At 35.6% G+C, this 26,125-nt stretch overlaps 1 protein-coding gene across 10 annotated transcripts in view; it reads left to right on the top strand.

Annotated features, from left to right (window-relative positions):
* LOC138941873 (RNA binding protein fox-1 homolog 2) overlaps positions 1-26,125 on the top strand; it is a 322,458-nt gene that overhangs the window by 117,859 nt on the left and 178,474 nt on the right. Inside the window, exon 1 of one of the 10 annotated variants that reach the window (XM_070311803.1) lies at positions 17,958-18,753. The exons of the other annotated variants lie outside the window; for them this stretch is intronic. Coding sequence (XP_070167904.1) covers positions 18,742-18,753 — 12 coding nt within the window. The 5' untranslated portion in view covers positions 17,958-18,741. Of the gene's footprint in view, positions 1-17,957; positions 18,754-26,125 lie in introns of those variants that run through there. 10 annotated transcript variants of the gene reach the window in all.

The raw sequence follows: 26,125 nt of genomic DNA, 5'->3' as shown, positions 1-26,125 counted from the left end.
TTTTGACATGTCGCGAAAGCCTTTTATTTATGGGTACACTAAATTAAAACGGGCGATTAAAGAGATCCATATTACACAATATTAGGCTTGCGGTTACCGCCTTTGTGCTAACGTTAATGAAATTTCTTGCCGTGCAAATTAGCCCTTTGGCGAAAGGAGACGGAATGTCAGTTACAGGAAGCGCGTACAGGAAGGTCGTCTCTCTATTCTATTGTTTGTCGTCGGCGCGTCGTGAAGCGGCTTCCTTTTCATAAACGAAAATTGAAATTTCCGCCCAAAGCGACCGATATGTACGAATATCGCGTACGTCGATTACACGCAACGATAATTAATGTACTTATTAATTGAATGTAACGTTATCCCGAAGAAATAAGCTGCATTTTTTAAAATATATGAATCTGAATCGTACTTATACACGCGCACATACATACGATACAATAATCAGGATTTTTAAAATCGTCGATCGAATATAAACGCGTAGCATTTGGTTCGGGGATAGAATAACGCATACGGGAACGCGTCTGTCGTGTACGTTACGGATTCCGGAAATCTCCGTAATGGAGAAATTCCGAGGTTGAATTTGAACGCGTCGCGGCGATGCTTCCGGTCTCCCTCGCATGATTTTAATTTGCAGCGTGCACACTCGCAGGTATTCCGATGAAGAATCAACGGGACCGTAAGAGCTTTTATTCACGATTGCGAATAATTCAAAAGTATTTGCTTTTCTGGTGCAACCGGTTGAATTAATAACTGACGGATAGTGAAGAACGGTCTTCGTTATTATTGGCTAAAGAGCGCGAATCGCTCGATTGTTCGCACTCTGTTTATCGGAGACCGAACTGACGATGCGAAAATGACGAGAGAAAAAATTTGCATTATTTTTATATAAAATTCGAGACAATATAAATATTCAGATTTTTATATTATCACGATTTATTGAGCATCCTGTACTGCGCAAAAGCTTGTCTCGTTACGATACCGCGTTACATAAGGATTTGGGGCGCAAAATCGGTAAATAGAACCTGACGTTTCGTACACTACAGAGATATCCGCTATCGAAAATATAAATGTGTACTGGTCAAGCATGATTAAGAAAGTAATTAAAGCTCGATGATGGTATTAAAAGAGTTTTATCGGAAATGTAATTACGGTATATTGTGTTAAATTGCGCAACATTTATTTAGACCTCTTTCTTCCCTTTTCGTTATCTATGCGCACGCTCAAGTAAAACGGGGCCTGTCTTTCTGTTAATTTGTATAAATTAAGCGAGAAAGAGAGGAGAAGATGCAAAAAATATATTCGATGGAAAGATATCAATAATCTGTATTTAACTATATCAACTATATAACATATTTATTAATAGATGATGCTTGTAATAATTACGTTCTTTTTTTACTCGTGTTCTTAAAGTCAAAGTTTTAATCAATAATGGAAGATATTTTTCATCGCTTGTTTAATTAGCGATAATTCTATCTTCTTCTCGCTTTAATTTATATTAAATATTTATTCGTCATAATCTCGCCGTACGATAAATGATATTTTTCATTGCGATTGAAAGAATGTGAAAAACATCGCCCCGAGTCATCTCGGCGTTCGCTCTGTAATACCGACCACGCTTCGCTTGAGTTTCTCACGCGGTTACCGGACGGTACTGTCAGATGGCGGCACCGTCAGGCGGCATCGTTACGAACTCGCGCGAAAAATCATTTCGAAAGTTTTTTTAATAGTTGGCGAAGATGCGGAGGGCGCGACGTCGTCTCGGCCCATCGGGCAGAAAATTACACGATTTTGAGATATCTAGGATCATCTGTCTGCGTAATATCAGGATCAGTTATGAGCTGAATAATGAGTGGGAGCAATTGAATCGAGAGATTTGGGTATGTGCGGCATAAATAGTCTTTTATCGCGCGTTCTCGCAACGCCGTACTTTTTCTTCTGCCCTCGCTACTCGGAGCGTGACGTTTGCGCGAAAATGAACCTTATGCGAACTTTATATAAAATACAGAATCGCATACGATCGTAAAAATTATGGCGAGCGACAGGCTCGTCGTTTCGAGAAGGCTTTAACGATGGATCTTGTACCAGTCATTTGAAGCACATTGTTGCACATTTTTCGTACAAGCTATTTGCTTTGAACGAGATGAGAAGATTTTATGAATTTCAACTAAACCACTCGTCTGATCTCGAAACACTTGTTATTTAAATGACGTACGATACTAGAATTTATCACATATTTTTTTCAAAGTAAATAAATGATATTTTGCGATAATAAATATCGTATGGGATAAATGTGTGCGAATTGATAGAACTTTAATAACGAGTCTTTAATCTGTAATAAAAAATTTATTGGACAATCGATCTTGTCATAATCTCGTAACTTAATCGTTGTTATCTCGAATTATTTTGAGAAAAATGGAGAACGGAGGATGCGTATGATTAAGCATTTATACGACGTTTGATTGATTAATTTTGATATTAGATTAAATCGGATACGAATTTTATATTTTATTCAAATCGATCGTTCTAATGTAAAAGAGATAAAATTTTATTCAATTTCGATTATAATTGATATATTATCGCAGATGATTTCAAAGTTAGCTCGCAAAGTAATCGTTATTTGTGTATTTGAGAATAATTGTGCGTAATATCGATCATCCTTTTTCCTCGAAGAATTCATTTCCGATCCTAATTTTTTTTATTAAACGACAAGGGCCGAGTGTTAATAGACGCTCGACGCCATCTGGCGTTGATTTCGAAAATGTCACGCGACTCGATCGATATGTAGTAGCCTTGTCGGTAAATGCTATCTCGATAACGCAGCTCCCTCTGTATTCCCTTTGACTATCGCACATATGCAGTGTATACTCTCTTTCGTCGCGTTTGCCGATGACTCTGTTCTGATGAAACGCATATCGTGCAATTAATTGCAAAATAATTGATATCGTAAACAAATACAGATTATATTCTCGTATAACGTCAACTCTGATCCGACGACGCATTGACTTTATTGAAATTTATTCGTTGGACGGGGAGCAATTATGCAGCGAGATAACCGGCCTGGAAATCGCAGCCCTTTGCAAACAACGCGATCGTTTATTTGTTCGAGAATATTCAGTCGCGTGGAAACTGTCAATGCTAATAAATGGAAATCACACAGCGGAACGAGCATTTGTTGTAACGCTGCGCGTTTACGAGATGATGATACATGGCTAAAATGCGACCGCGTTATCGACTGAAGTTGAAAGAGAATGCGGTCCCAGAGAGAGAGAGAGAGAGAGAGAGAGAGATGTCAGGTTGATTCCGATCATAGACATAATATATTTAGACCGAGTGTTGAGAAGTGGGAGCCGAGGTGCGCGTAGAAAAGGACATACTCCGTTTCGTGCCCCTTGCGTTCTCTCTCGCTCGCACGTAGCATGACGAGAGAGAGAGGGAGAGAGAGAGAGCGCTATGCTCTGTGCGAGCGAGAGAGAACGCAAGGGGCACGAAGCGGAGTATATCCTTTTCTACGTACATCTTTATCCCCACTCCTAGATATACTATGTCTATGATTATGACTGAAATAATTGTGTATATACACATTTGGGGAAAAAAAATTTTTTTACTGCCGCAAAGCGTATGTGCACGCACAATGATACACGATTATGCGTATTATCTCTTTGGGAAAAATTCATCTAGAAGCTATTCTTTTAAACTTATAGATGAGACACACAGAAACTATATGTTTCTCTATTGAAAATGAGATATATTTGGACACTGCACATTTATCTCAGAGAATTTGGATTTCTACATTCATAGTTAAACATGTGTATATAAATGCCGATTTTGTTAATGAGTTTCGAGAACTTTCCCACTTTTAATTATAATCGTAGCGCTTATTGCTAAATATCTTTTTAGGCTTTAGATATTACATTTATTGTATAGGGTTTTTTTTTTTTTTTTTTTTTTTTTTTTTTTTTTTTTTTTTTTTTTTAAATAAATAGACTTACACAAATAGCATTCATCGAAGAGAATTGATTAATATTATGCGAAATATAGTTTATATGATTGTCTTTATATGAAAATTTACTCAATTATGGAGAATAGTTCGCCACAATTCAAGGAAAGTAATCTACTGTTATCGGTATGCTTTTGTAAGCGCGTTTAACCTACCACGATTATCGCGTTTGAAAATCTCTTTTTCGAAAAATCAACGTTATTTGTAATATTTATTTTCGAATGACGACATTAATATTTACAATATTCTTAAATATCATAATGACGATTAAATGAATTTTTTTTTATCCACCTGTAATTATGGATTATTATTCTTTTATTATCTCGGTCCTTGTCGTTTAATAAAAAAAATTAGAATCGGAAATGAATTCTCCGAGGAAAAAGGATGATCGATACTACGCACAATTATTCTCAAATACACAAATAACGATTACTTTGCGAGCTAACTTTGAAATCATCTGCGATAATATATATCAATATAATCGAAATTAAATAAAATTTTATCTCTTTTAAATTAGAACGATCGATTTGAATAAAATATAAAATTCGTATTCGATTTAATCTAATATCAAAATTAATCAATCAAACGTCGTATAAATGCTTAATCATACGCATCCTCCGTTCTCCATTTTTCTCAAAATAATTCGAGCTAACAATTAAGTTACGACATTATGACAAGATCGATTGTCCAATAAAGTTTTTATTACAGATTAAAGACTCGTTATTAACGTTCTATCAATTCGCACACATTTATCCCATACGATATTTATTATCGCAAAATATCATTTATTTACTTTGAAAAAAATATGAGATAAATTCTAGTATCGTACGTCATTTAAATAACAAGTGTTTCGAGATCAGACGAGTCGTTTAGTTGAAATTCATAAAATCTTCTCATCTCGTTCAAAGCAAATAGCTTGTACGAAAAATATGCAACAATGTGCTTCAAAAGACTGATACAAGATCCATCGTTAAAGCCTTCTCGAAACGAGCCTGTCGCTCGCCATAATTTCACGATCGTCTGCGATTCTCTCTCTTGTTACGAATACATATAACTCATTAATATTATCGAATTGAATTTGATTAAAAAGCGTCTCTCATTTTATTTACTCGATCGCGGATGATGAATTTTTCGGACAAAAGCGCGCGAGGCTTGTCTAATCGCATTCCGATCGATTTATTTACGTGCGCAAGACGGGACTTCCCACATCGAGATTTGTCTATTTTTCGTTAGACCTGCGATTGTCCTCTCCTCCTGGCGGGCACAATTGATTTTAGCTCCCGGGGAACTCTCCGTAGCGTTGCCGAGGCGTGGTAAAGCTCACGATTGAAACAACCGACCGATTCGCCAAATATACGCGGCGCGTATATTTAGCTGGAAAATTGAATCCGTGCCAGGATACAGCCCTGTAATCCGATCGGCGAAGGGGGATGCTCTCGCGTTCCCGCAGGATTCGCTCGCTCTCGCGTCGTCCGCCTGAAAATAATTACTCTTATCAAAGAACACGAGAGAGAGAGAGAGCAAAAGAATCGAATTCGCTTGTTCAGCGAAAGCGGGATTACAGGACAATCTCTAGCTCGCAACGCGCGCACACATTTTCCTCTCTACCCCTCGTTCAATAATAACACCGTTAAATTATGTAGCGTGATACGGTGCGATATTTAGCTTTATATTGTAATTATAACGTGTGTCAATAGCAGGTTAATATTAATTAAAATGTATTAATTTAACATTCCAACTTTCGTTCCTTTAATATTATAAACTTTCGAAATCTTTCGATATTTCAATTTGTCAATTAATGTTCAACATCTTGATAATTTGGTGCGATATGAAATTTTCATTCGAGTAAAATCAGCTTTAAATTAAATAAAAAATGAACCTTTTCGTAATTGAAGCTAATTGTAAATATCTTCATCGAATCAATTTCAATTTGTTGTTAAAGAGAACGTGTAAATAAAAATTTATAGTATAAATAATATATCATGTTGCAACATTGATACGAGTAATATATCAAGATTTTCAACTGTTTTTATATGGTGTCCTGTAAGTTGAATCAGACGGATGCTATCGGTGCCGGGGAAAGAGATTCATATCTATCGAGAAAAATGTCTAGGAAGCACACGATCTGCTTTGATATATATGAAACGGCTGCACGTGGGGATAATTAGTATCATGTTAATTATGCGCTTATCGAAACTCGAGACCTGTCACACACACACACACGCGCACACCTCCGTGAATTTAATCTTTATGTAAATATCTTTCGCGTTTCTCGCTTCGTTTCTGACTTGGGACATGAAAGAAGACATCCTCTTTACGTGAATTCTTCGACTTTACCTTTTCGTCGTGTATACGAGAGAAATTCAAAATGCGCGCGCGTATGTTTAAACATGACTGTGTTTACGCGCATATTAAGACGCGGATCGGGAATCAGAAGCACGAGATGCCTTCATGAATTCCGATTGATTATCGATGTTTAAATAAAATTGAGAAATATATCTGGAGAAAATGTTCATGACGGATGAATTAATAATTTATCAGTTAATGAAATGAAAAAAAGGCTTAGGTTCTGCAATCAAATGCCTTCAACGATGTCTTTTAAATAATTGAAGAGAATAAAGAAAAATGGCAATAAAGTGGAAAAAAACGTGGTATAATTGTGTCTGAAAAAGGTATAGAGATTCACATACTAAAGAAGAACTTGCGTCATTCTTAACGGTTTAAGGATATTGCCGCAATTAATGGCGTTGGTTCTCGCTGTTAATGCGGGTCCCGGATAGGTTTGTCATTGTTAGAAATCCGTTCAATTTTGCTTTATTCTATCCACGGTTTACTATTGTAAACGTAACGTGGCTTATATAAATTGTGAAATATTTTAACTCTTTTAACAAAGAGAAAAAGCATAGATATATATTTTGGGGTACGTAGATAATAACCTAAGATTAGAAAGATTTATGTTCAACTTGTCAAGACGTCGGTTACTGTCAGCTGTAATCTATTTGGCGTATTTTATTACCTCTGTTTCTAAAAGAAATGGAAAGATTTGATTACCAACGGAAATTAAAATTAATTCTGAATCAAGCTCTTTCCTACAAACATATAATTCGAATAAAGTTGCATTCTACTTTAAGAATAGATTTGCAAAATCGAAAAGAATATATATATATATATACACTGGGTGGCCCATTTTAATCTATCCAGTCGAATATCTCAAAAACCAAGCCGGGAAGAGAAAAATATTTCAAACAAAAGTTGTGTGGCTTCAAGGGGGCCATAAGATGGTGACAATGATTTGACCTTGGAAAATCATTCGAAGGTCATGTGAAGATCAATTTTAAAATCTTAAATGGAAACCCTCATTTTTTATTTAGTATTCTTGTAGCTGACATCGAGAGCTTTCCAAAACACTAGAATAAAGTATTTGTTTATTAAGTACTTTTTGAGTTATTTTATATTTTAATCTGACATATTTTGATATAAAAAATTTAATATGTCGTAAAATATTTCGTTTTTGATAATCTTATCGTAATACTTCTATGTATAGAATAATGAGACAAATCAATTAGTATAAAAACAAAAATTGTTTCTAAGAAAATTATTTACAATGTATTTTTTTAAACAATTATTTGTTTTTTTTTGCACTAATTAATTTGTCTTATTATTCTGTACATAGAAGTACTACGGTAAAATTGTCGAAAACTGAATATTTTACAAAATATTTTATTTTTTATATCAAAATATGTCAGATTAAAATATAAAATAATTCAAAAAGTACTTAATGAAAAGATAATTTATTATAGTGTTTTGGAAAGCTCTCGATGTCAGGTACAAGAATACTAAATAAAAAATGGGCGTTTCCATTTAAGATTTTAAAGTTAACCTTCGCATGACCTTCGAATGATTTTCCAGGGTCAAATCATTATCACCATCTTATGGCCCCCTTGAAGCCACACAACTTTTGTTTGAAACATTTTTCGATTTAACGCAGCGTTTCTGAGATATTTGAGTGGGTCCTTTAAAATGGGACCTAACCTGTATATATACATGAAATATTTCTATCGCTATATAATTTTCTTTTATATCAATAATAATTATGTTTTTCGACAAAAAGGTTTAGCCGAAATTCTCGATTCGAAGCTCGTTCAGATAAATTTGTTACTTTTGTTATCTTCGATTTTCTTTTCGGAACGTAGTCAGCCCGGAATTTCCGAGCAGCTCTTTTTTTACCGCTGTTTTCACGGATTTTATTTTGCAGCTGCGTCTATATATAAGAAACATTCGACCTTAGCGGAAGAGTCAATTCATCAAGGCATCATTGCACTTGCCTCGCGATTTGCAAAAAATTACACTCGCGTTACTCGCTATTCTTAGTCAAGCGAATAACTTTTAGCGTAGCGTGCCCGTTATATATTATCTAAAAACTAATAATAAAAATTACGAAAAGAAAACATCAAAGAAAATTCCTTCGACAAAATTAGTGCATTTTAACACAAACAATTTTTCTTTATTTTTATTAGTTTATTCTATATCAAACAGCTTTTTTAAGAGGATTAAAGCATATAATTAGCGGTGAACTTGGAGGAACTTTATGGTTCGTTGGTGCTCTTAAGCATGACAAACGTGCCATTCGCCCGATTTCTACTACGTTACCGTGTTTATAATTGTATACTTCGTTATCTAATCTAATTTAATCTGGTTAAAATTATATAAAGTATTACACACGCGAAAGAAAATATTTTCTGTATATTTAATAAGTTTTTTTTTTTCCCCCGGACGTTCTTTATCACAAGAGCGCACAATTCGTTTTACCCATGAAATTATCATGACATTTCGAACTCTGCACAAAAGCTGCACGCTTTCTCTCGAACTCGCTACTATATTTTACCATATAATAATGTGTTTTAAGAGGAAAAAGAAGGCGAGCGTGTCCGCCCCTTGCGCGAGATAAAACGTTCGTGGCGTTGCATCGCGTGCTCGCTACTCTCGAGCTGTCCTCGTTAATCCGCCCGCTGTGTATGCAGCCTTAAGGTCGTCATGATATATCGGAAGCAGTTACGAAATCACGTAAACTAACTTTGAAAAACTTTTAAAAAGGCTTAAGGAGGCATTTAAGCATATTTTCTGCGCGTTTCGTCGATCGAGAAGATCGAGCGCTCTTCGGTCACATTTAGGGTTGCCACCCGTACTTTAAAATAAAGTATTGTACGTTATTTTGGACGTACATACTTTATATTTTCATTTTACACAAATAAAATATATATAAATTTTTTATTGTTTATCGATAAATCCCTTATGTTACTTAGAGAAGTGATTCAATTTCAGCAATACAAATTTAACCTAACTTTAACAAACTTTAACCTAAAAATTCAAATCAAATATGAACATTTTGTGAATATAATTGAATCTTTAAATCTGCAAAAACTTAATATTAATATGGACAATCTATTATATATTCCGAAATATTATTAATGAATGAGTTACTTGCAAAAATAATTGATTGTAAAGATTTTACAGATATAAATATAACTACTGCACAAAAATGGCAGTATATTTTTTATCGATGTGACGATTTTCCGAATATTTATTAAGTTATTTCATATCTTTCGCCTGTTCCCGCCACTTCAGCATTCACTGAGAGAGTTTTCTCTGTAATGAATCCAAAATGGCGGAAGGAGAGGAAGAAAGCTTCTCTAAATTTAATTAAAAACGAGTTGTTGATATATCTAAATTTAAATATCGGTTGTAAAGACGCTGTAGAAGTCTTTAAAAAAAGACAAACACTTATTAGATATTGCTAAAAGTAATGAAAAATATGTATGGAAAAATAAATAATACAAAAAATATATCTACTTTTTTTTTATCTAACGTACTTTTTTTCTCGTTCTCAAAGGCGTTACATACGTTATTTGTTTAAAAAAAAAAAAAAGGTGGCAACCCTAGTCACATTGTCTTTGTAGAAAATTCGGAGAAAGAGCGTAGTTTTTACCGATACAGCTGTTGAAACAGAAAAGTGTGAACGAACTCTTTCATGCGATACATACATACATACATTTTACTTAATCTTTTTTTTTATTATTATTATTATTATTATTGTTATTGTTATGGATGTTATAAAAGAAATTCGAAATTTAAAAAAGCATTAAAGGGATTAAATTGGAATTTTCTCAACGTCGTGATAATTTATTCGATCTATATGTAGTAATATTAATGCATATCTTGCATTTCCGTTTTACTCTCTTGAGTCGCGTGGAAATTTGGATTAAATAAAGAGCGGCATCTCATTGAACGCGGATATTAGTATTCTTACCGAAAATTAATTATTCGCACTGTCGCCGCAACCTTGGCACTCTTCGCATCACTGACACGTGGATAAGATATTACAGGTATGAAACATGGTATCCGCGTGACAGTACTTTTCGACCAGGCTAACTTTAGATTCTCGGAAATATATTTCCGAGAATCTAAAATATATTTCGAGCACTCTTGTGAAAAAGAAAGAGAGAGAGAGAGAGAGAGAGAAGAAACACAAAATCTTTTATACTTTACTTTGGAAATATTCCGCCGAATGATTGTAATATAGTTTCTATTAAAAATCGCTTTGATTATTGCCGATTAGCGGACGGCATTTTTTTTGCCTGAAATATCTGCCGTCGACGATCGCGGATTGAAATCTCAAGACGTTTACGAGCCTTCAATGAGCTTTTAAAATCGTAATAGCGCGCATTTATTGAAAAGTAAAACGGCTTATTAAGAAAGAAAAACTCTTTCGCCGTAATTACATGATCAATCTTTAAAAAAAAAAAAAAAAAAGCGTCGACAACACGTGGACGATGACAGCTAAATCGTTAACGGGCAAGGGTAATTTTTTTTTTTTTTTTTTGAGCCTCTAAAAAAGGATTTGCGAATAACGTGCAGTTTGGAATTTTATGTCTCGTAAAGTCTCGTACTTGGACGCGAATATTGGAAATAATACAGATCGTATTCCAATTGTCTATCTAAATTCGCGTAATTATTTCGTAAATGAATTTTGCAATTTTTTTTTTCGCGCGCGCACGAGCGCGACAAGAGGAAGGGGGTTACGCATCGATTAGCGATAGTTCATTATCGTTGTTGATCAATATCGATCGGAGGCTAACCAACAGTTGGGGTCGGTCGGCTGCGTTATTGATCGGACGAGCAAATTCGCGTACAGTGCGGTGGCATCGGTTGAATCATGTTACGCAATACGGCGGTGACATTTCTCATTATAGAAGCTTTGAACTTGTTTATCTCAGTTTATGATAAATGTCACTTGCATGTTGCGTAACACGCTTCTATTGTAATGGGACGAGACACATATGTAGGAAATTAAATTCTACGGGATAGCTGACGTAAAAAGTAGATTCCGGTTGGTTTTTTTTTTTTTTTTTTTTTTTCCCAATCGCACAATCCTAATAGGACGGAAGTTTTTAAATCCGCTTTTCACGTGTCAAGCGAGATTATCGCGATGTTGGCAAGGAGTCACTACGTTCGCCGGGCAGGTTCTCAACGCCGTTCGCTCTCGCAGTCGTCATGGAAACGCCTCTTTGAGATTCTGCGACGAGTCGAGCGTAGGTAGTTAGGAAAAAAGAAGGTATACAGGATGTAAGGTCGATTCTTAGGAAAATGATACCGCTCTCTCCCGTAATATCGAATAATATAAATTGACCGATAAATCTATAAGAAGCGTGCTCGTGTATTAGTCAGCGATTTGTCCTTGCAGTTTCAATTTCTTTCGGAGATGTTTCTTTAAAAGTGAACTTCATCATTAATACAAAAGTATACCGTGAACATTCCGATTTATTCGATTAAATCGGGCGATTTTTTTTTTTTTTTTTACTCTTAATAACAGGCTTGTCTATTTTCGAAAGCTGAATCTGGGATCTTTGAAATCGATAATGACTCGGATAGAATGACATCTTTCTCTCTATAAACGGCGAGATGTTCCTTCCTGTTTTCCTCTATTAGAAGGGTGATATCGATGCTTAAAGGAATCGTCCTACGTTGGAATTAAGGGATATAGAAAGGATAAATCCGAACGAAGACTTGGAACGATCCTCGCAAAATCCTGAGCGACGAGCGATTCATCGTACTTTTTTACCCGATCGGATCCTCTTCGTGTCACACTCTTCTGTCGCTTAGTACTGGCTTATAGGACTCCGGTCTTCGAAATCCGCGACAGGGATCCGATGTATCGGAAAAAAAAAAGAAAAGAAAGGAAAAGTGTTGGAAAATCGAAGATGACCTATATAAACCGGGATGTCATCGTCGCGATATAATGATTGCGACTTATTCTTCGCGTTTCCTCTTTCTAAGAAAATATTTTATAGTCAAATCGAGTATGTGTAGGCACTGGATTTTTCATAAAAAAAATACGCTTGTAGAATTTTTTACAGCGTATTCGCCGTCTTCCTCTTTGCAATATTTTATTTCACTTTATCGATTTCGCATAGCTTATTGTACTTCATCTTTTTTCTCGTGATCTTGAATTTTAATTTAGATGACTCACACATTTTTTTATTAACATCAAAATTTGTTTATATAATTGTGATAGATACTTGTGTGTTTGGGCTAATAAGAAATATAATTTATTTACACATGAGAGATTCATATTTGAAATTAATGTTATTGGACGAAAGTAAAATTCTCGTTAATATTAATAAGATTATTAATAAGAATTTATAGATATTAATAAGAATTTAATAAGATATAATAATTGGATAACGGTAATAATATATCATTGGTACATTATTTATACTGGGTGGCCTATTTTAATCCATCCAGACGAATATCTCAGAAACCAAGCCCGGAAGAGAAAAATGTTTCAAACAAAAGTTGTGTGGCTTCAAGGGGGCCATAAGATGGTGACAATGACCTTTTTGACCTTGGAAAATCATTTGAAGGTCACGTGAAGTTCAACTTTAAAATCTTAAATGGAAACCTCCATTTTTTATTTAGTATTCTCGTAGCTGACATCGAGAGCTTTCCAAAACACTATAATAATGTATTTTTTTTTATTAAGTACTTTTTGAGTTATTTTATATTTTAATCTGACATATTTTGATATAAAAAATTAAATATCTCGTAAAATATTTAGTTTTCGACAATCTTACCCTAATACTTCTATGTCCAGAATAATGAGACAAATCAATTAGCATAAAAGAAAAAATTGTTTTTGAGAAAATTATTTACGATGTTTTTTTTAAACAATTATTTGTTTTTTTTGGCACTAATTAATTTGTCTTATTATTCTGTACATAGAAGTATTACGGTAAAATTATCGAAAACTGAATATTTTACGAAATATTTTATTTTTGATATCAAAATATGTCAGATTATAAAATATAAAATAACTCAAAAAGTACTTAATGAAAAAATACTTTATTTTAGTGTTTTGGAAAGCTCTCGATGTCAGCTACGAGAATACTAAATAAAAAATGGAGGTTTCCATTCAAGATTTTAAAGTTGACCTTCACATGACCTTCAAATGATTTTCCAAGGTCAAGTCATTGTCACCATCTTATGGCCCCCTTGAAGCCACACAACATTTGTTTGAAACATTTTTCTCTTCCGGGCTTGGTTTTTGAGATATTCGACTGGATGGATTAAAATGGGCCACCCAGTATAAAAGCTGTAGATTGTATAACTAGGCCATTAATCAAATATTCATTAGATCACCTAGATACAGTGTCATTTAATTATTAGATTCATTCGTGATTCATCGCGCACGATCGCCACCGCCAGAATTTCTATCATGTTGATCGTTAGATGCGACATTGTTCGTGTCGTCCACATTATATTATCATCCCGCAGATAATTATCTCCGGCAACTAATGCCGCGTTTTGCCCCCGATATAACGAGCGAGAGCGCGTAATACTTTGTCGCTCGCCCTTTTCATTCCCACCCCTCAAGATCCGATAAATTTATCCTTCTCGATCTTTCCTCCGCCCGCCCGCTCTCCTTCTCCTCCCTCGGGGACCCCTCTCGCGTTTTCATCCGTCAGGTCGGACGTAAAATATTTATAGTGTCAGGACCGTGTAAACCGTCGACGTAAGAGAGAAGGTGCCGGCATACCAGGACTCTCTGAATGGCGTCGTCGGGTGTGCGCGCATGTGCGTTCCAGCTGCAAAACGCACGTCCGCGCGTGGAGGGTTCTAAAAATACGCGCTGCCACCCCGAGCGCACTTGAAACTGCAGCGGTAGCCGCCGAGTTTGCGGGAGAGAGAAAACAAAAAATGGAAACTCGGACGATTAGATTCTTGGTTGATTATTATACATGTTTAAATATTCGTTCCCTTATAAGGCACAAAGATAACGATAACTCTAGTCAAATGGCGTAACCAGAGAATAATTTATTGTATCGATTCAAAGCCAAGTCGCGTAGAGAAAGAGAGAGAAGAGATGACTTTCTCTATTTATAGTCCTGTTTGAAAATGTACGAGAATAACCAACATCCGTGAAGTTTTTCGTTATTTTTTTCCTCTCGTAACATCTGCGAACTTTTTATCCATCTCTTTTTCTGAGAAAGCATGAACTTCAGTCGTGGCATATCACTCGACGTTATGGTGAACTGCATTTATTTGATATCTCCTTCGATATCGTGCGCGCGATATGTTTTATAGTCATCCATGGTAAATGCGCCGTGAATATATCCCGTGGATGAGGATATCTCTATATTTCGCTAACATTCACGTCGACGAGAAGGTACATCGAGATCCCTTTCCATCTGGAGGGCGTTCTGCCGCGTTATTCTAAGCACTATAGCTTTTGCACCCTCTCGTCCCGTCTCTTGGTTTCTATGGTGATCTGAAGAGGGGTTGCGTCCCCCGTGAGAGAGAATCACCCCGTAGGATGATTGTCGGTAGTGTATATATACAGGGTGTCCCATTTTAAAGGATTCACTCAAATATCTCAGAAACACTGCGTTAAATCGAAAAATGTTTCAAACAAAAGTTGTGTGGCTTCAAGGGGGCCATAAGATGGTGACAATGATTTGACCTTGGAAAATCATTCGAAGGTCATGTGAAGGTCAACTTTAAAATCTTAAATGGAAACCCCCATTTTTTATTTAGTATTCTCGTAGCTGACATCGAGAGCTTTCCAAAACACTATAACAAAGTTTTTTTTTTTATTAAGTACTTTTTGAGTTATTTTATATTTTAATCTGACATATTTTGATATAAAAAATTAAATATCTCGTAAAATATTTAGTTTTCGATAATCTTACCGTAATACTTCTATGTACAGAATAATGAGACAAATCAATTAGTATAAATTTTTTTTTTTTTTTTTTTAATTATTTACAATGTATTTTTTAAAACAATTATTTGTTTTAAAAAATACTAATTAATTTGTCTTATTATTCTGTACATAGAAGTATTACGGTAAAATGATCGAAAACTGAATATTTTACGAAATATTTTATTTTTGATATCAAAATATGTCAGATTATATAAAATATAAAATAACTCAAAAAGTACTTAATGAAAAAATACTTTATTATAGTATTTTGGAAAGCTCTCGATGTCAGCTACAAGAATACTGAATAAAAAATGGGGGTTTCTATTTAAGATTTTAAAGTTGACCTTCACATGACCTTCAAATGATTATCCATGGACAAATCATCGTCACCATCTTATGGACCCCTTGAAGCCACACAACTTTTGTTTGAAACATTTTTCGATTTAACGCAGTATTTCTGAGATATTTGAGTGGGTCCTTTAAAATGGGACACCCTGTACATATATCGCAAGGCGATCCATAAACGGCGAAATACTTGCTACTTCTTGCGTACACAACTACTCGGCGGACGGTTCGTTTGCGGTTTATCGTTTATACTTTCCCTTATTTCTTCGTCATCGCTCGTTATCGGTGTTAACGCGTAATAACGAGGTAGATCGATTCGCGATAAACTACAACGAACTGGGTGGGCTCTTTAAACAAATTTCGGCAGCGCGTGTCTATTTATCAATATTACGAGGTTTTGCGCATTTGTGTTGATAATAACGGATACGCCATATTTCGGCGAGAAAAATTCCCCCTTCCATCGCGTCTGTTCGTCTCTCCGCGACGCGGACTCTATCCCTGGCCACGTTCCAGGGGGGGGGGGGGTTGGGGATAAATTGAACGGGATTTCGTTGTGTCTGCCGCAACTTCCTCCCCGAGCAGCACTTTCGCCGAACTTTTGCCGCGCGCGCTCTCGCTCGTCAGTCGGTTCCGCGCTTGCACGAACTTTCGTTGACTTTATTGAACCGGACGAATGCGGCGAACGCGCGACGAGACTGAAATAATAGTCTACAGCTCTAGACGACGAGATGTAACTATCGGGCTTGTCAGCGTCGTCATAATTACAGACCGCGATCGATAACTTATCGCTCGGAAGCTCGGGGCACGTACAGCTAGTCTATCCAAAGAGTTAATAGCTCTTGAACAAATACGATACAATATTTCGTAATTTCTGCTGTCTTTTTTTTTTTTTTTTTTTTTTTTAACACATGTACGGCTTTTGGCGATTTATTATATAAAAAGAGAAAAGAAAATATATATTGTAATCTTCTCTCCAAAATTAACCAGAAAGAAGTGTCGAGTAATAATTGCGTAAAGCAAAATTATTTTCTCACAAGTATATGACGTAATACAGCCAGACAACACATTCGTGTGTATTAATTATTATCTTTGATAGTCTTGCGGGAGCGGAGAGATGTAAACATCTCTTCTACAAAGTTTAAATCTCTAGGAGAGTTGGTAAAATTTTGAAATTCCATTAGACAGAATTGATCCATAGAGATTATACGCGCGTGGAATCTTATCAAGACGACACTTGCGCAAAATACGTATTATTTCAATCAACGCGATATTTCTTATAATTGAAATGTTTCACAGTATATTGATTAAGATCACGGGGTTAGCGAACATATTGCAAGCGTGCTTATCGGGAAAGACGATGGGAAAATGTATCGTTTGTACGAATAGGGCGATAAAAAACAATAATGAGCATGGGATGCGCGCGTGCGAAGAGATAATCGGCCTCTCTCTCTCTCTCTCTCTCTCTCTCTCTCTCTCTCTCTCCCCCTCCCTCTCCGTCTCTTACGAATAACGAGCGATGAACAATTTCGCAATTCTGTGTAATTGCTTCGCTACAAGAAAATTGTAAAAGCGAGAGAGAGAGAGAGAGAGAGAGAGAGAGGAAGAGGGAGGGAGAGGGAGAGACCGATTATCTCTTCCCGTATCTACGAACGTCTTTCTTTCAAACAATTTTAGATTGATTTCGCGCATTAAAGAAAGATCAAAACATTCTTACTTTTTACTGCAAAGAAGTAATTGAAGCTAAATAATACGAAATATATATATAATTACGTAAAATCGCGTAAATTTTAATATATAAGAAAGCGCGTATACTGAAAGAGAAAAATTATAATAGTTATCATAAATTATAGTTACTTTTTTGGCGGCAATTATATTTAGAATTATTATTACTAACATACACGTTATCATTATCAACATTATAATGGTAATAATTATAAAAATAGAAGTTTCAACTATAATTTTTTTTTTATTATACGATTATAGTTTATCCTTTTTCTCGGTGTATGGAAAAAAAAAAAAAACTCGCAACACAACTCTTTTTACAGAAGAGAGAGAAGATATTTTAGAAAACACACACCCACACGACTAATTTTGTTTCTTAAGTAAGATTATTTTAGTTAAAAAAAAAAAAAAAAAAAAAATCATAAATATACATAGATAGAATTTTGAATATGGTGACAAAATGCTTTTAACAAGACAGTAGTCTTATCTTTGCGAATAAAGACGTCGGTGTATACGCGCGCATGTATAAATAAGAGGATGTGTTTGCCGAAAGTGTAAAGCCTGAGTCAATCGCGTCGCACAGTCTCACCCCGGGCTTTGATTAACCGCGCGTATGCATACATATAGACATGCACACACGCGTGCGCCTTCCGCATCGTGATGGAGCTCGAGTCTCGCAGTAGTACGCTGGGGCGACCGCGCGGCGGCGCTGTGATCGGCGTGCCTGGTGGCGTCGCTAGTGGTCAATGGCGCCGGTTGATAGCGGGATCGTTGTTAGTCACGTCGGGACCACGTACAGTGACGGTCGTGAAGATAGAGAGCGGCAAAAAGTCGACAGACAAGACACAAAATCGCGAGAAGAGCGATATCGTGGACGGGAAGCATCGCTGTGAGAAAGAGAGAGAGAGAGAGAGAGAGTGGCAGAAATACAGCGGGCGGGCGTATCCAGTACAACGCCACCGTTCCATTCTCGTTTCAGCAGCGTTAAAGCTCCAACGATTCGTGCGCTGCTAATTCCGGTGCGTGGGTCCATTCGTGCGCGCGCGTGCGTGTATGTATTATCGCGTGTGTATCTTCTACCTCGTTTCGGTGAGTGCGGGAGTCTAGAAGAGGCGATCGTACGTCGTTGTCGCGTCGATCTCGTTTTTTGTGCCCTCGACATCCCCGCGACGACGGACAACGCGTCATAGTGGTGCGCCTAAACGCGAAAAGGAGGAAAGATAGGAGTGTGCCTTTAGAGAGGAAGAGCCAGGCAGCGTAGAAGAGAGGCGGCGGCGGCGGCGGCGGCGGCGGTGGTGGCGGCGGTGGTGGGGGAGGCGGCGGTACGGAGTGACGGATTTTGTTTTCTCGCACAACGGTGGAGCAAAACGGCCTCAAACTGTGGGGCTCTGGGGCGTTTTTCCTTCCTCCGCAAGGGATGTACTACCCTGTAAGTGTTCCGTGTTACTGTTTCCATGGCCGACGATAACGAACGTAGCTGTACGCGTGTACGAGGCCGTCTCTCTCTCTCTCTCTCTCTCTCTCTCTCTCTCTCTCTCTCTCTCTCTCTTCTTCCTTTCGAGCTCTCGTTTTTCCGCTCGATGCTCCGAAAATAAGCGAACGTACCGCTGTATACATTCTATCAATTTAATTCTGTTCTCTCTTCTGTTCGACTGAATAATTAACAAATAATTAGTAGTAGCGTACGTTCTGTAGCTCTCTTCTTTTTTTTTTTTTTTTCACGTAGCTTTAAACACGTGACTTCTTTTTTAAATCGGCACGACACGTCGTGCTCGATTAGCACGACTCTCATCGATCCGCCGTTCGTCTCTATTCCATCGGAGCCTCCGCGTCCTTTTTTTCCCCTCTTTCCCTCCGATTCTCGCCGCGTCTTCGTCGCACCAACGCGGACGGGGAGCACGAAATCGCGTGAAAGCGGCTGGACGCGGTAAATGTCCTTGAGCATCGCTGTCTCCGTTCGTTGTCTCTCTTCCAGCGTGAATCTTTGTTCCTCCGAAATTACAATATTGTAGGTTATGTTCGGCTTGGTGCTGCAAACGAACGGCGAAAGAGACCGATGAAAGAAGGAGAGAGATAAAGAAAGATATATATATATATATATATATATATATATGAAGAGAAAGGGAAAGGAGATGAGGGAGCGTGGGAAAAAGCGAGACGGCTTCTATTCTACTGGCTGGCTCGTTTTCGGAGCAACGCGGACGGAGGGACGCCTTGATCGTCGACGGCGCATGGCTCGTGTATGAGCGAAAATGAACGTGAAATCGAGAAAATGCTTTCCGCGATTCGACGACGAGAGAGAGAGAGAGACACTCTGCCGTTTGACGCCGCGCGTCGCGTCAGCCGGTGAAAGTTAAATAGCCGGCGTGTCTCTCGCTGCTGCTAATCGCACGGACGATAATTGAATAAATAATATCCCGCGATGAAAATAACGTTGTAAGATTATTACCGGGATTTGGCCGAGGTTGTAAATGGTGACGCTGTAATATTTTGTCCACGAGAAAACCAATGACAGTTGTGGCAAAATAGCTAAAAATACGGTTTATTCGACAGACGGCGTACCGTTATGGATATATGTTTCTTCGTGAGAAAATAATTCAATGTCTCATTAGCTTTGAAGTTGAAATTATTCTTTATTCACAGGATTCTAAGGATGATCGGTTGGTTTACGTAAAGGTATCGTGGAATTTCGAAGAATGGAATATTGTTTCATAAAGGCAGAAAAAAATTTTGAAAATTTTTATTAGCGTACTTTAAAACGAGATATATATGTATATATATATGTGCCGACACATACATACATAAATTAATACGAATTCCTTGTCGAAAAATTATTAATGAAATAAATTTGATGATTTTCCTAAGAAGGGAAAATTAAAATATAACAAATTAAATATTTCTGCAATATATTATATTACAGATAAAACGATTTATAATATAATGAGAGCTTTCGTAACTCGAGCTTTACTGCTTAAAATAAAATTATAATTTTATACTCACATATATTTAATTGATTGACCAATACACATATAGAAAGAAAGCAAGGAAATGTAAAGAAAAGGAGAGGCGAAATGTATAGTTTATATATATTGTAAAATCATAAGTATAAACGAGGTTAATATTCCACTTTCTCTTTCAACATATATCCAAAAGTTTCCGCATTCTTTTTTTTTTTTTTTTTTTTGTATCTCTTTCTCTCTATTATCGTTATATTTAAAATAACATAAAACCGAAGGTGTTCCAAAATTTTTATTTCAGCCAAGGTAACAGAACGCGTGCGGACATACAACGAGTAGCTCTTGTTCGGGCTATGCGTGTATTTTTATATACAATATTCCGTATATATTGTATATACAGGGTGTTAGGAAAGTCTGGAAACGGTCAAATATCTCGAAAACGAAACTTTTCTGAGAAAAATGTTTCCGACCAAAGTTGTAGAGCTCTAAATGGCGCATTGTATAATAATATTGGTATGATCTTAAATAGCATCGTCAAGGTCATATAAAAATCACTTTGAATTTTTTAAATCGAACCCCCTATTTTTCATTAATATTCTTATAGCTTATCTCGAGAGCTTTCCAAAACACTATAATAAAGTATTTTTTCATTAAGTACCTTTTGAGTTATTTTATATTTCAATCTGACATATTTTGATATCAAAAATTAAATAAAATATTTCGTAAAATATTCAGTTTTCGATAATCCTACCGTAATGCTTTTATGTACAGAATAATGAGACAAATCAATTAGTGCAAAAAAAAAAATTGTTTAAAAAATACATTGTAAATAATTTTCTTAAAAACAATTATTTTTTGTACTAATTGATTTGTCTCGTTATTCTGTACATAAAACTAAGATGATAAAATTATCGAAAACTGAATATTTTATTTTTTATATCAAAATATGTTAGATTAAAATATAAAATAGCTTGAAAAGTATTTAATAAAAAAATACTTTATTACAGTGTTTTGGAAAGCTCTCGAGATAAGCTACAAGGATATGTAATGAAAAATAGGGGGTTCGATTTAAAAAATTCAAATTGATTTTTATATGACCCTGACGATGCTATTTAGAGTCGTACTAATATTATTATACAATGCGCCACTTAGAGCTCTACAACTTTGGTCGGAAACATTTTTCTCAGAAAAGTTTCGTTTTCGAGATATTTGACCGTTTCCAGACTTTTCTAACACCCTGTATGTTCTCGCAGGTAAGACGCTCTATAAAACGAAGCGGAGAATACCGGCTTTTCCGGACCCGAAGCCGACCAACGGTCCACCGCAGACCTCTTCTTTGTTCGCACAGTCGTCGGTAGAGGATTGAATTTCGCTCACAATGTGAAGCTGACCTTTTTCATTCTCGTCCTCGGTAGGCCGTGTGTACAACGTTTCGTCGCGCCTGTGTTGGGTTTACCAGGTGAAGGATCTGCTCGAAACTGTAATTTACCGATCGTCCTCGGGTCGAGGATCGAGGTGAAAAAGAATGCGATATTTTCGATCGCCTGTGTCGTATCATTATCGTATCTTACGTAACGGTCGAACTATCTGGGAAAATCCAACGCCGATCGATATCACGCGCCGAAAACACCATCCCCGTCATCTCGAAGATCGCGAGTTTCTTTGCAACCTTAGAAAAGTAAACAAAGTCGCGCGGTAAAGAGAAATATTTGCGTTTAACGATACATAACACACGGCGGGTTGCCAGTTCCTGTTTATTCTTTCATTTCGCCTTCAACGTCTTTTCGAGCGACTTGGTTTTACGTCGCTTGGGAAATGATTTGGTACATTTTTTGTTGTATATATTTTTTTCATTAAAAATACCGGCAAAATATTGTCGTACATAGTTTTCCTTTTTTTTTCTATTGAATTTTTCGCTTTTTTTTTTTTTTTTTTACCTTCACGCTAATAAAATAATCCTCTCTCGCGCTTGTGCGAGACAGGCAACAGTTGGCTAGTTGCAAGTGTAAACGATTAGTTTTGTTGGCCGCGATAAATGTTAACGCCTTACAACAAAGTTCAATAATTTGAGAACGCGTGTCTCGTCGCTTTCGCCAATGCCTTTCTAATATCTCGCCGATAGAATCGACCACGTGTTTCCCTTTACGCGCCACTCTCGAGATGCGTGTGCGTTGGTATCGCGCTTTCTCACAACATTTCGTTGCGTCACGCAGCGTAGCCGATAGCTACATATATCTCGAACTTTTTTACACGCTGGATAGATACAGGTTTGTTGGCGGTTTTACACAGACGCGAATCAGGTGGAATGAAACCGATCAGTGATTTGATTTATCCTCGCGTTACCTGCGACCGACTTGAACATATAACCCGATTGAAATTGCCCATAGTATCAAACTGAATTAAAGTCAAGATGATATAATATCATACGGCCGGATAGCAGATTTTTCATCGACTTGGCTATGAAAATAAATCATTGTATCTTGATACGTATCTGCATGATGCAATAAGGAGACTTATATTCTGCATTGAAAAAAATATACCCCAGAGATTTATCTTTGACAAATCTGTAAAAATTTATGTATGCAAGACAAGATATATGTTACACGTTATTATTGCAAAGATGCAGAATCGAGTTGATGCTTTGATATATATGTAAGTAATAAAAACCCAACTCTATTTTTCCTAATGATTTGGCTGTCCAATATTCGATGCCCATATATTTTATAAAATTTAAATTTATTTCTTTGCGCTTGACATGAAGAGGGCTGTCGCGAGATAATACAAAATTTGAAACTTCACATTTTGGCGGTACAAATTATGCCGCGTCCAGTGTACAAGTAGCGATTGATTCTGCTGATTGGAAAGAGTACCTTACTCTTGAGCTTAATAGGGCTAAATTCAATTGGGGGTTGTTTTAAGCATAAGGGCTAGATATATTGAGTTTATTTGGGTGGTGCAAATTAGTACAAATTCAGACCTTTCAATTTCTAGTCTTATTTTTATTTTTTCGTTTTGTTCTAGTTTGGTCCTGCTAGCTTAATTTGATGGTAGCAGCGCCACGGTTTTTTTTGAAAATGGCACGAGGTACAAAATTATTATTATTCGTACAAATTAGTACAAAATGGGTACTAAATAATCTGATAGGTCCAGTTTGATTCTGCTGATTTGGTCCTGCTAGCTTAATAGAGGTATAATATAATTAGATGATATCTAATTTAATTGTACTTGTGTATTGTGGAGAGAGAGAGAGAGAGAGAATACATACACAGTACCGGTACCTTTATTGCGTGAAAAATTGTTTCGTGGGTCAAGTGTCAATTGTTCTCCGATGTGGTACGTTCGAATGTCAGCTTTCGTGTTGGTGATGCTCCACGTTTGATCAATTTTCATACAACTCACTGTATTGCTTTCGTGCAGATACGCCGACATGCAGTTTTTGGGCGAGATATATGCGTCGCGTTGGAATTGTCGCCTATATTTCCTCGTACAATGTTTCACGTGCGGTTTTTTTTTTTTTCTTTTTTTGTCAGTGCATATTTCAGAATATAGGTCAGATCTAGTTATTTCAAGCCAGTCTATCGATACTTTACTTCGCTTCACTTTGAACGACATCTTCGTTTAACCTTTCTTCAGTGCTCCTTACAAAAGCACAGATACGAGATTCAAAGGGATTAATCTCTTCATAGAGCGGCAATAATTTCTATGTACATTGCAATTTCTCTGACAGAGAAACACAAATTATATGACAAAATTTTTTTTTTTTTTTTTTTTTATAAAATAACGCTATAATTTGATAAGACAATTATCTACTTATCTTTTAAATACATTACCACAATAAGAAATAATTATTTCTTCAAAAATAAAATTTAAAATTAAATATATTTTCGACGCTTTATCGTTTGACTTTTAACAGCATCTAAATATGATTCGGATTAAGATCGAGCAATTAAACAATCGATTCGCAAAAGCGAGTAATTAATACAAGACTTCGCGATACATCAATCGTTTAATAAATATAATTTTAATCATAATTTAAAATATATTTTATATAAACTTTAATATATTCCGCGTATATATATATATATATATATATATAATATAATTGTACATATAAAATATTTCGGCAACAACTTTTCAATAACATGGTATTCCTTGGTGGGGTAAACATTGGCGCGCTATTGTTTACGTATCATAATTTTGTTATTACTCATACAGCGACACTTGAATAAGAACTATAGTGGGGTGGGACGCTCCAAATTGACATCAAATTCCTTTCTTATGTATTATCATTCACACGACGACATTCGCGCAGTAAAGTAGCTGTGCGAGACGCTCCGTCAAATTCATTTCCTAAACGCGATCGCGACAAGTACCGGAAAATAATTTGATAAGATAATTATCTACTTATCTTTTAAATACATTACCACAATAAGAAATAATTATTTCTTCAAAAATAAAATTTAAAATTAAATATATTTTCGACGCTTTATCGTTTGACTTTTACCAGCATCTAAATATGATTCGGATTAAGATCGAGCAATTAAACAATCGATTCGCAAAATCGAGTAATTAATACAAGACTTCGCGATACATCAATCGTTTAATAAATATAATTAATCATAATTTAAAATATATTTTATAAACTTTAATCTAAACTACGAGAGAAATAAATACGTACATCGTAAAATCATATTTATTATCCAGTATCGTAATATTACTCTCATTGTCGGTACGTTCTGAATTAACACGTGTTTAAATATCTTGAATATTATTCTCATGATTGTTAAATAAATATAAAGCGGGGCTGTTTGACATTTGTTCTTGGATATTTTTCAAAATTAAATATAACTATATATAAATGGCATGTCTCCCTCTCTCCATCTTCACTTTGTTTTTAAATTTTATTAATGTATCTAATAATTTTTTGTATATTTATTAGCAAACTGAAATTATTATTTGTGTGATTTGACGATATTAAAAATGGATATTTCTTTTTTTTTCATTTACATGGTTGTTGTTGCCGCGAATGTCGCCTTGTCAACGATATTCGCATCACGTACTTTACGTATTAGGAGTATATATTTTTTCTTTATTCAAGATCTCGTATTATGTTTGATATTCGCTTGCGGCATAAAATGTGCGTGACGCACTTCATCCATGTTTCTGTTTGATTTTCTTGACAAAGAAAAGTATTGCTCTTTGTCATCATCTTTCCGTAAAAATTAAATGGGTGTCTTTTGAAATTTTTATCATTTTACAATACATATACTTTTGTGAAAAATTCTTTTATTTAGTAAAAACTTTAAATTGTACTTTTTATTATTTATTTATATTTATTAATCCGTGTGCCTTGTGTGGCTTTCGATGTCTCCCAGTTTTTACATTTGTCATTCTGTCTTTGTTTGTTTGTGTCTTGTGTGTTTCTTTTGTGTTCTCGCCATAAACTAATGGTGAAAAAATTTTTTTAATTTCTTAAAATTTAACATATTTAAAATCCTCAAATCAAAACTCAATCTTGATATTATAATTAAATTAAATTACAATTGAAATTAAAATCAAAATCGAAATTGAAATTAAAATTAAAATTAAAATTAAATTAAAGCTTGAAACTTAAAACTTAAAACTTGAATTTAATTAATTCATCAACCTTAAAATTAAAACTAAAACTCTTTAAAATGTAAATTAATTTTTGTTTAATTCTCGATTAATTTTGGTTCGCTTTCTAAAGTTTATAATACAATATTTTAATTTTTACCTTCCTTATATGCATATAAAGTAAATGTGTCTCATTCCTTTTCTTCAGTATAATACTATTCGTTTCACGTGTACTCAAATCAAACTTGT

Source organism: Polyergus mexicanus, unplaced genomic scaffold (assembly GCF_030449975.1).
Source record: "Polyergus mexicanus isolate NDT 795.1 unplaced genomic scaffold, iyPolMexi1.0 SCAF_20, whole genome shotgun sequence".
In the NCBI taxonomy this organism is placed as follows: Eukaryota; Metazoa; Arthropoda; class Insecta; order Hymenoptera; family Formicidae; genus Polyergus; species Polyergus mexicanus.
This window is presented reverse-complemented; position numbering and strand designations above follow the sequence as displayed.